Genomic DNA, 12,506 nt, shown 5'->3' with positions numbered 1-12,506 from the left:
AAAAAGACTTGCAATTTAATTAAATATATTATTGAAAATGCACTGGTTTAGATTAAGTACAAACACTAAGAGTGAGAACTTAATTCCTTTTCTCAGCTGTATAAAGTTTGGATCTTCCTCATGCCATTTCCTTTCTCTTCCATAACCTTGGAAATACTAATTGAAACATTCAATAACAGATACAGTAAAATGAGACTGACTTCTGACATGACTGCCCCGCTTGCTATTTATCCAGCAGCATCACAGTAGGCTTAAAATATCTAGAAGGAATACTTAGAGGTTGTTAGATGACCAAAACTTTATACAGCTCATTTTGCCGTTTGTTATTCATGTCTGACTGCAACAAATTTCAGTCAGTATATACAGACCTAAATTGTACAAAAAGCAATACAGTAATCAAATTTCTACTTTAACTTCTTTTGGAAGAAACCACGTTAACTGTTTAAATACTTACTAATTTCTATAAAGAGTTCATTAATGTTTATTGCATTTTTCGCACTTGTCTCTACAAATATTGCATGAATGGAATCTGCATAGTCTTTAGCATCTTTTTCCATGACTTCTCTGGAAAAACAAAGCAAAGAAAAAAAATTGTGAATGCAAAAAACTCCATTATTCAAAATCTTAAGGGACAGATTAAGCTTTAAAGTGTCTCATTAAATGACTATCTTGTATTTTACCTGTTTGGCATCACAGTGCTCACTCATCCTGAAGCTGATGCTCAATCTTTACTCCACGCCATCTCCCTGCCTTGAGGTATGAGCATCACTGAAGCACAATCATCAACTAAACAAGGCCTTAATCCATCTGACAGCATTACAGTGCAGTTTGTTTCTTGAGTGCTCTAAGTGCAGGTCTGCAATCTATCATCAGGGTGCTTTATTCTTCACACACACACCAGTTTTAGATGTACTGAAACGATCCTGAAGCACTAGTTCTACTAATCCAGTGGATTTCCTCCAGCTGTTTACAAACCCAAGTATGTCACAAGACTGCACAGATCATTAGAATAGATTTACTTCACATGGAGACATTGCTGTAAACAGGAACATCTTTAGACTGAGCACACAACACCACAGCCAAGAAGTGAGAAAGTTATTCTGCACTCCTAAGCAAGTTGGATAAAGAAGTATGTTTTCTTAAACAACATGTCAAAACCAAAGCCCAATAGGTGGAGAGAAGACTGGACTATATGTTGTATCCCTTTATATACAATTTCTAGAAAACATAGGCTACTTTCAGTAACAAGGACTTAGCACATCAAAAACACAGACTTCAGATCAGTGACTCCAATTTTGCCTCTGACTAAAGTACAAGGCATCTTCCTCATTAGCTTCAATAGCAATGTTTACATCATTTATGATGCCACCCAAGCACCAAGAAATAAGCGTGTGTGACTTAATACTGCATGCCTTATACCTTGTATTTGTCTTGTAAGTCATTTTATGCTCTATTTCCTTCAACAGACCTACTACTAAAAAAAGTTAGAGCTCACTAGATAACTGCTATTTATTAACAATGTGTAAAACTGTGCTAAGCAGCAGCTTTGCAGTGGTTCTTTAAATGCAGAACCATCTGTGTCCTTTGAGACACCAGCTGTGGTACCTTCTCTAATGAAATCTAAAACCAGGAAGTTTGCACACACTTTCTGAATTTTGGCTTATTTAACCAGGACATCAATAAAAATGGGCTTCTTTTGTTTTTAGTACATGCCTTCTTGAAAGTTTGGCTGTTCATAAAGTTTCTCAAGAACTTTTCCCACTCCCTGCAACTATTTCAGCCACAGCCAATTCCACTCCAATATTTAAGCAGGGGAGGAAGACACCTGAACAAGCAAGTCAGAAAAACCAACACAATGCTTTCCAACAGGCTTGATGTTTTTCCTAACAAAATGAGGTGCTACAGGCTGACAGGAGTACTTCTTATAAAGTGAGGTAAACAGCTTGTATTACACTGTAGTTTCACAGGCAGTCCAGGCTTGTGTAACTTGGCACTGCCACCAGAAAAGGTTAATCCCATCTCTCCTTGTAAATTGCTCATTCCTAACTGTGCTATCCCACCTCTGTCCTGCCAGTAAGTGTTCATGGTATGAATAAAACAAATACACTTGGATCCGTTTTCCTTTTTTAAAATGGTTAGTTTTAATTCTGGATCCATTTTACAGCCTGATTTACTGCGCAATCACACACATACTGACACCAGCACAGGGGAGGAATTGGGCAAGACTGTCCAAGGGCAGACTAAGCAAATCTTCTGACAGTAGAAACAGCTCAGACCCCTTCTGAAACCACAACACTAGTGCTAACCAGTTTAAATTACTCTCTACCTTTCACCTGCTCTGAAAACATTTAGCACTACAAGCTTAAGTGAAAACCTCCAAGCTGTCAATGATTATTTACCTTACATCATTAAGATCACACTTATTTCCTGCAATGGCTACAACAATGTTTGGAGGTCCATGCTGTCGAAGCTCTTTAACCCAGTTCTTTAATGTTGAGAAAGTTTCCTGATTGGGTGGGGGGGAGAAAGAAAGAAAAAAAACCAGAAGTAATTAAGAGTCAGAACTGGCTCAAGACACACAAACCACCCCCCCAACAAACCAGAAATTATAATGTCGGGTCAAGATCAAACCCCTTACCTCTTTTGTGATGTCGTACACTATAATGGCTGCTGCTGACCCTCTGTAATACATTGGGGCTAAAGCACGAAACTGAAAGAAAGAAACCATATATTATCAATCTGACCTTCCACTGATCTCCAGGATCTCCTTATTATTATTATTATTGAATAAAGTGGAAATTAGCTTTCAAGTTCACATTAGTGGAAAACTCGTATATACAATTACAGAGAGTCTGTGCAGCAGAGTACCTTAAGTTCCACAAAGTATTGTTTACAAAGGCCAACCAATAAATAGTGCAGGGATCAGCAGCAGTAATCTCAAGAAAATAAGCAAATCTTACACTGATCTGAAATGTTCAGAAGTTGCTGTTGACCTCTAGTCCTACAGATCCCTCATGGAACTCTCAAATGCTACAAGTGTTGGTTTCCTCATCATCTAACTTGGGGATATAAGGATTCAACTTACGATTTTCTTCACAACTCAAAAATTAGAGGCATGTTTAATACTAAAAAAATGCAAAAGCCCACAGCTATGTGAGCTGTTGCAAATAGAGCTTTAAGGAACACACTAAATAGTAAAGGGTACTGGAATTTTCTTGTAATTTTCAGAATAAAATCTACAGCAGGCATATTTGGTTTGTAGTGCATTTGCACCAGGCCTGTACCTTTGCATGGGCAGAGTATTATGAATCCAGGAATGAAAAAGAGTGATAGGACACATGATTAAGCTGCATCAAAGATATTGATCAAGCATTCTTAAAAAGTGTGATATTCTGACAATTTAAAAAAAGACAATTAATTGAGCAACCAAGACTCTCAGTCAAAGCAGAGAATAAACTGCATGTCCTGCTTTAATGTAAGCATATGTGATTTAGAGCTTTTGTGCATTCTTACTACTCTGGGTAAAAAAATAACGAATAGAATATGGTTTTTCATAAAGGCTTATTTGCTTCTAATAAAATACCGATTTCCTTTTGCTTACTACAGTTCAACTGAGAGCAATATTATAAATCATAAAAAAACCAACTTGCTATAAAGCAGAATTCCAGACCACTTACTTTTGGCTTTCAAATTCTGTTTTGAAATAGGATTTTGAACACAAAGCTCAGAATATAAAAATATTTAATAGTGGGAAAGGGAAACGTGGGCAGGCATGCAGTTCATGTTGGGACATAATCCCTCTCTTCTTCCTAAGTACTAAAATGTAAAGAGAAACATATTTGGTAAACCACCACTTGGACTGGTTGCAACCTGGCTTTTTGATTATTTGACTATTTATATTGGGAATAAACCAACTTTCAGTTGCTGATTTTGTATTACTCTCATTTCCTGCCTGCTAACACTTAGATACTTTTTTCCACCTAAGAGCAGTCAGCAGATAAAATACATTAACAAAACAGATGTTACTAGCAACACCGAATTTTCCTTTTGCTATTTTTCCAAAGCCTTCAACTTGCCCTCCAGCCTCCAATTTGTGTTTTGACAGAATTTAAGACAACATAATGTAATTATCCACAGAAACTGTAAAAATTGTTAGGTAAGGAAGCAGAAATCCTAATTGCTGTAAGTAATCTCCTATTAACATTTCTCAGTGTGAAAGAAATGAGAGAAGAAATAAAGCGTGTGTGCATGTAGGGAAATGAGCTGTATGAAGTGAATTAGGGCACATTTCCACCTTCGCCACCAGCCGCTCAGAACAAGGGCTTGCCCAGTGGAACGTAGAACTATTTGCTGCTAGGCTTTTGAAGTGGAAAAAAGCAAACGCTCCTCAAGAAGCCAGAACTTGGAATTCTGAACATGACACATCATAGCTGAGCAGAGACATTTTAGTTGCAAGAATGGTGTGGACATTTTTGGTATTCCAGATCACCATGGAGGGGATGCCTTCCATAATTCAGATGTGCTGCATGACCAGAAGAAAACTGTGCTACGGATTTCAGGGCAGAGCAAGCATACAGACCATTTGTGACTATAGTAAGTGATGGTGCTGTTCTGCTTTGGAGAAGGAAACATCTATGGTGATACTGGCATAATTTCAAAGTAAATATCCTTGCTTCCACGTCACTGGTTTCTTTGGATACACTGGGGGCTCACAGTGACTTCCCTGAGGTGTGGAACAGAGGCTTCACAGATATCACAGCTCTTGCGTCAGAGCCCAGGTAAGACATCATCTTTTTTTTGATTTTGATAATGATATTATGCGACTTGTTTTGAAGAAAATTAAAGAGGTATCACTCAGTTTAAAAACAGAAAGACAAAGGAGATGCTATTCATGTACAGAGATGCTTCCTCAGATTGCAGTGTGCTGAATCCAAATTACAGTGTTCACCCATTGCTTGCAAACACAGTTCAAGTGAACAGGATGGAATGCTAATATGTGATGGATGTTTCCTGCCAAGCTGTGGCAGGCATGTTTATAAAGCTTTGCATTTAAGAGTATCAGCCTCTCAAAATTCATACTCAGCCCCTCAGAAGACTCACATTCCAGCATTAGCATTTCAAAATGGGCTACAATGTTCACTTAAGACAAAATATTTACAGCAAATGCTGACTGACTGCTCGTAATGGAACGACTTGGATATTTCTGATAACATGGATACTATTGGACATACCCTGGGACACATCCCTGACAACATGAGTTTGTTTTAGATAGTGCTAGCTGGAAGGAAATAACTTGTCATTCAAAATCTACTGCACTGAAATGCAATACAAATATACTCGAGTTACTTTCTAGCCATCAAGGCTGTTACCAAGATAAAAAGCTAATGAGTCAGTTCTACCAGGACTCCAAAAGGGCAAGTGACTCTGAACTTGTTGGGATTTTTTGTTGTGGTTGGTTGGTTTTGGTGGTGAGGGTTTTTTGTTTGGGCACTATTTCTTGAGCCAATCCTGAAAAACAGTATAGCTGCATTCGCCAGTTCTTATTCTAATTGATCAAACTGACTCTTCCTGGGGACAGGTCTGGTGTCTACCTTTGTTACAGACAGCTCACATCCTAAATAAACTCCTCATGAGGAATTGACAGTTACCAGTAGTTATCAGTCAAGAAACTGCAAGAATATGCACAGTTAATACGACTACTATAATTTCTACCACTGTTGCTAGTAATCCATAAACAAGCAAGTTAGAATTTAAAGGAAGACTTTGCTAGCTAAGTAAAAATCATGTCAATTAATTGACTGGGATTTCATTTGACTAATCATTTTCTTGAAAATTTGTGTTGCCTCCCTTTAGAACTATGCATGCTGCAGAGATCAAAATCTCAAACTACCAAATTAAAATATAAATTTCAAAATAGATTTCTTGATACAGCTTCTAAAACTATCACATTTGAGAAGAAAATACTTACAAAATAATAAAAGATCAGTTATCACCCATAACATTGCTTGAAACGCAGCTTTTGAAAGCCTCAGCCCACATCCTACTCACATTAATAACCCCAACACTGAAGCTAACATGTGTTAGCAGTTGACTATTTTTCCAGAATCGGGACCCTACACATACTACAAAACATGATCTTCCATTTAACTTTGATTCTCATGTTGCTGGTTGCACTGGCTGCAAATACGCCAGCTGAATGTTTAAAACTCAACTATAGAAATGATAGTAGAGACAGCTGCTGGCTCCCCCCGTCTTGTTTTCTCTTGAAATGGCACTCCCTTTCAGTGAATCTAAACCTTGTCTTTTGCTTTATAAGCTCCTCTTCTTAGGTAATCATAATTTACTTCGTACTTTAACCATGGTAACAATGAACAACAAAAACATATTTTCAGCACCCATATCTTGATATAAATAAATGTTCCAATGCATATTTGTAAAACCAGATCACACTGTGACTTCTGGAGGCATAGGTGAAAAGCAGCTCAAACTCCGGCCAGAACTATCATCACAGATATTGATTCTACTTACCCGCTCCTGTCCAGCTGTATCCCAAATTAGGAATTTATGCAGCTCATTCTGATACTGTACAGTCTTGGTCATAAATGAGGCTCTGGAAAAAAATTACAGCTCATGCTTTTTAGAATCTAAATATGTTCTTGGAACATTATCCCCATGAACTTTATAAAATGTTTACATTCCAATAAAAGTGCTTCCCACCCCAAACTGATGAAGATTTTCATACATAAAGGCTAAAATTATTGAGGCAAAGGGCCTCAGAGGATGACAATTCCTTTCAGAGGATGAAATTCAACTAAAATGACAGAAGGACCACAAATGCAAATAAGCTTTTATTGTTCATAAACTTTTGATAAAAATAAAGGATGCATTCCCCAAAAAAACCAGAAAGGTCATCCTTTTTAACAATATGCTTCCTAAACGGAGAAGTCATCACAACAAATCATAGAAGTGTATACCGGAAACTTCCAGAGGGAAAGAGAGAAAATCCTCCCTCTTTGTATCAGCATCTTCTATCTCTGTACTAACATTCAGATAAATGCTGTTAAGTCCATACTTGGGAATAAAATACGGGAGATTCCTACCACCTTTGGTAGGTGTTAAGAGGACAGAGAAATCAATAATGAGTAACTTGCTTGGTGTCTGCACTCTGTACAGCTCATAAATCCTGTCTGTCATTATATACTTCAGTCTGCATAGGCTCTTGGACTTCAAGAAGACAAAAACCCATCTTCCTATGCTCCAGCTGCTCCCCCTAACTTCTAGATGTTTTACAGTAAAATATTGCAAAATACCATGAAGTACTTTTGTGCTTTACTTGATCTGCTTCACATGAATTGTATTTCCCACAAGAACAGGAATTCAGAGACCTGATCTTTTACAAAAGGGACATCTTTGCTGTATCTATTACTGTATGCACTTTTTTTTTTAGAAAAAGCACACACTGAATTAAAATCCTTGTAGAATAGGAACTACAGATGCCAGTATTATTTTAAGCATAGGAGATTCTATAATATAACCTTGGACACATTTTGTGTGCTTAATTCCTGTCACTTGAGAACACTGCAGACTTCCAAAGTTGTTCTGCTGTCAGTTTTGGCCAGGATAGAGGACAGGATCCTGGATGCTGTGTATATGGGAGCTCCTTGCTGTAGATTCAGAGTCAGAGAACGAGTCTTTCAGCATTATCAACAGTAAACACCTGAGTTCAAGACTCTGAACTTCAGTTTATCTTGGATCTTAAGCACAAACAGCACAGATTTTAATGATGTCCACAACACTTTCATAGTTAACGTAATGGCAGTCTTTGGACATGTTTCAATTTTATAGGAGGACAAACCAGCTATCTACATCTAAAGTAAAGAAAGGGAGCAGCTACACAATACTTTTCACCATTAATAGGTAACCTTCTGCTTGTTCCTTAAGCTCAGATGGTTTGCCAAAGAGTACAGCAATCTCCAAAGTTGACTACTCTTCTAAGAAACCAAATATAAGGCATCCTTAAAAAGAAAGAGTCTAACTGCAGTGTATTTGAACAGAGTTAACTAGATGATGTATTTTAGCCATCAGTAACAAAAGATAAAGTGATAGCAGTATCTGCTGTAAAGCACAAAGACTTCGACTTCCTTAAGACTGATGCAAATTAAGCATGAATTCTAATTCTCTGGCCAATATGGAAACGATTTCCTACAGGATAGATTCTCACTGGAAATTTATCTTACTTGGTTCTATAAACCAAACCATTCCTATATAGTCAATTTGAACTGAACAGCTGTGTTTCTCTAATTTAAATCACAACTAAACATACCAAATGGTAGTTGACAATAGAGGTTAAATGCTTCTTAAAAATTCTTCCACGAATGGAAGCTTTCATTGTGACAGATGTCAAAAAAAACCCGAACAAACCACAGCTCACAGACAAACCACTCGAGTCCACAAAAGCCTCCAAACTAGAGCTATACCAGACAACTTCTCATAAGAAAACAGGTATTATCCCTACTAAATTTCCTAGCTGATTCTCCCAGCTAAGTAAGCACTGTCACTACGTGAATAAGATGCACCGGAAAGTAGTTTTACGCTCATGCATAGTTTCTTTTTGATGCTATGATGAAAGACCAGGTACTCCACAGTACCTAGAGATATTTGCGGGTCAGGCAAAGCAGAATGTGTCCTCAGCATCCCGAGAGGACAAAAGTTGCAGAATTCTGACGATCTTTGCTCTGCAGCTTTACACAGTCTTGCAGACACATAGAGCCTAAAGCCATCCAGAACAGTGTTTTAGAATTTAAAATCTGAAAGCAGACTTGAAGAGGCTGCAGTTTGCCTGTGATTGGAGACATACTGCAAATTCCATATCGGGTTACTCAAATGTTTAACCCATGGAGTCCACATATGTGGTGATGTACATCTAACTACAGAACAGAGCATCACAGTCAAATAAATAGGCACCTCTCATGTTTGCAAAGCCTGTGTTAACATACCTGGCTACCTACTATTTAAGCAGACTTTAATTTCTCCACACCCCTCTTCCTCAGGAACTGCATGCTCAAACACAATGGCTAACTTTGGGCCACTGCAGATTCTACCCATTATGAGCCAACTATTTAACAGACACCACTTTTTAAAGTATTTGGATGACTAGGAATGAAAACTGATAACCAATTTCTCAAACACATCATGCAATATGAAAAACAACAAGATCTTTCAATAGTGTCCACCTGAAGAAGAAATTTTGCTCACACGTGATATCACTATAGGCAGTAGGTCTGAACTTTCTATGCAACCTGAACTTTAACATTTACGATAGCCTGCTCTTCTACTTCAGCAAGCAGCAATGAGATTACTATCCACACCTTAAAGGCCTTCCAAAAAAGAACCTCTGCTGTAGCTAATTTGACAGTAACTAAGCATGTTCAACCCTTGAAGAACTAAGTAAACTACTTAGCAATTTGTCTTGAAGTCTACTTTTGTTAACAGGGAAATTTAATCTGTAGGACGCATGCTTGTTTGTTTATCTCACAATTTGACATGAGTATTTACACTCAAAAAGAGGTGTGGGATGTGGGAGACAGCAGAGAGATCACAAGAACATTTTTTTTTACAAGGACAGGATGAGACACGGCTGATCTTTATCAGCAGGACCTTTTCTGGTCAGAGCTGTACCAGAGCCTGTGTGACACCTCCTACACGTCTCAGCATCAAGTCATATTCTCCTGTGAGTAAAGAATTACTTCCAAACAAAGCATCCCATGAGATACTTTCAGAGCAAAAGAAATAAGCAGAAAAAGATCCAACCGCTCCAAGAATTCCTGATGTTTGCCCTTCATTATATCCATTTGAAGATTTGAGCTCAGTAACATTGCTGCTCTGAGGTGAGACCAATTGCATTATGAGTTGCTGCATACAGTTGTATAACATTAGAACTAATTAATGAAAAAACCAACCTGAATTAGTGTTAACTACTTTCAACAACCTAGGAGATTTGTTATTGTACTTGACCCTTTAGAAACTAATCTTCAAAAAAAATAATGTAGTTGCATAATAATTAAGCCTTTGAAATTTAGCAGTAGTGTATGAGAAAAGCATGTTTTTCCTTCAACAGAAGCACCTATAGTGTAATTTATTCATAAACCCAGGACTCCTAGCAGGATTTTGTTAGCTTAGATTAACAATTCAAAATGGGTACAGATCTTACATGTGAAAATGGAAGCTGCAGGAGTGCCAAATACACTCCTACATTCCCTAAGGTAGCTCATGAGCTAATTAAGGCTGCAGTAATGTTTATTACCACTTTGAGCTGCCACACATAGACAATCCTCAAATGATCTATTCCAGAGGTACAAATATATATTCATACAATTTAGTTTTATTCTTGAATAAGTCACATTTACTTTATTTAGTCTCTTACCCTATTGTTGGGTTGATGTTGGGGTCAAAGCTGTCTTCTACAAATCTCCACACAATACTTGATTTGCCCACACCAGTGTCCTAAAAAAAGAACAGAAACAGTTGAAAGAAACATTACTTATTATAAACAGATGAATCTTTTTGTTCTCAAATCTTGCAATACACTGTGAACGAATAATAAACACATTCCTGCAGAGAATCTCAGAGAAGTCAGATTTTGAAATACTTCACGTATTATATTTGTTTACTAGAAAAATGAAACACCTCTGATGAGTTACAGCTTTCCAAATAAAATTGTTGAGATGTTTTTATAAAGGACAATAAAAATCTGCATTAATGCTTATTATCAGTTATTAAAACTTTTTACCTGCCTTTTTCCCCCCAAAGTTATGCACAAACTGCATTTGGACAAGAGCAGGGAAAGACCATCTACCACTTCCAGTAAAATATACAGCAATTGAGTATGATACATCATCTTTGGAGCACATTAAATTCTACAATTGTGACACATGCATTTCAACCTCTGACTAATACTGTTCCACCCTGCTTAATGAAAGACTTGAAATTTCTTCTGGGACACACCTGATGTTTCTAATGCAACTCTACAGAGCTATAAATGGTAAAAGAGGAAACATAACATGAAAATCCTGGGTTGTGTGTGTATTTGCACCACTGACTCCGTAGTTAAAAAATACATGTAGATACATAAGAGTGAAATAACATACACTATTACCAGTAAAACTGTTCTCAACAGCAGTTGGCCATTTTAAATTGTCATCTAATTAAGACAGGTGAAGATGCTTTACGTCTCCAGAGTCATTAAAATTTTATGAAAAAAGGAAAGGAACTGCCTCAATGAAAATGAAGTTTTATGCCATTCACGCACTTTCTTGAATCTTCTGGATACTGTAGTAAATTTGGGCACAGTATGTATGCTTGTGTTTATCTTTTTGAGCTGTTTTCTTCCCAAGGAAAAACATATTATCTCAGTTCTGTATTTTATAACATTTGCAGTCTGAATAAGCAGAACAAATCTTGAAAAGAGAAACATAGACACAGCTCCAGGTTCAAGGACCAGTTTTGCTGGGTGCTCGTTCTCCTTCTATTAGACAATGAAAGTTTCCTCAGGTCCAATGAACGCAAACAGTAGCTCGAAGTTACCCCAAACGCCTTCATGACATGAAAAGCACAGAAACACATAACCTTCCCTCTGAAGGGCAACGTGGCCATTTAGAAACAGGAGACAACTCCACCTGTCACACTGTTCAGGAGGGTTTGGGTTCAGGTGGAGAAAACTGCACCTGCCCACCCGAACCTCTGGTGAAGCCCTCACACCAAACCAAGCCAAACCAGCTTTACAGCCTGGATTTTTTTCAAGCTTCTACTTCAGTTTATTCATTATCTCCTCCTTCCACCACCTGCAATACTTGGGGCACTTTGAAAGCCTACATATGTTGTTTTTAAAAAAAAAAAGTTCAGGCCCCTCCCCCTCTCTCACAAGTTGGATTTCAGGTGCGTTTATTTATTTTGTGAACTCCGAGCCCGAAACAGCTTGCGAGGAAGAGGGAAGCATATGCTGGATGCTCGTGTTTCCTCTTTTCTTTTTTTAAGAGAAAAAGCCAGAAAAACATAAGAGCGATATTTGCTCCGGAATCCGCCTCCCCCGTGGAGGGGAAGGCGCTTCCCCGCCCGGTCTCCTCAGGGAACCGGCGGGGACCAGGCCCGCCCTTCGCCCGGGGAGAGAGCCCCCTACCCAGAGCCTCCCGGTCTCACACAGAGCCTCTCCAACCCCAGACTGAGCCTTTCCAGCCAGGCTCCCTCCGTCCCGCCAACCCCGGCCCGCACCAGGGCCCCACAGAGCGCCGGCCGCGGAGCACTTACCCCCAGCAGGCAAACTTTCAGCTCCCTCAGAGCCATGGCCGGGCAAGCTGCACCTTTAACGAGCGCCTGAGACGCAGCCCGGAACGATCATAGCCCTCCGTGGGGCGCGCGTCCAGCCGAGGCCTGTGGGGGCAGCCCCCCGCCTCCCCACGCCCTGGTTACCAATAAACCTCCTTCCTCAGGCTCCGCGGACGCGGCGCCAT

General features: G+C 38.8%; 1 protein-coding gene across 3 annotated transcripts in view; it reads right to left on the bottom strand.

Annotated features, from left to right (window-relative positions):
* Positions 1-12,440, bottom strand: part of RAB22A (RAB22A, member RAS oncogene family) — a 39,703-nt gene extending 27,263 nt beyond the window's left edge. For all 3 annotated transcript variants that reach the window (XM_080354429.1, XM_080354427.1, XM_080354428.1), the window contains exons 1-6: positions 12,304-12,440; positions 10,424-10,503; positions 6,529-6,610; positions 2,639-2,710; positions 2,400-2,506; positions 455-564 (exon numbers count right to left, since the gene is read on the bottom strand). In XM_080354429.1, the coding sequence (XP_080210555.1) occupies positions 455-564; positions 2,400-2,506; positions 2,639-2,710; positions 6,529-6,610; positions 10,424-10,503; positions 12,304-12,339 (487 nt within the window). In that variant the 5' untranslated portion in view covers positions 12,340-12,440. The remainder of the gene's footprint in view (positions 1-454; positions 565-2,399; positions 2,507-2,638; positions 2,711-6,528; positions 6,611-10,423; positions 10,504-12,303) is intronic.
* Between the last annotated feature and the right edge of the window lie 66 nt (positions 12,441-12,506).

This window comes from Nesoenas mayeri, assembly GCF_963082525.1.
Source record: "Nesoenas mayeri genome assembly, chromosome: 16".
NCBI lineage: Eukaryota > Metazoa > Chordata > Aves > Columbiformes > Columbidae > Nesoenas > Nesoenas mayeri.
Note: the sequence above shows the minus strand (reverse complement) of the source record. Positions and strands in the feature narration are given on the sequence as shown.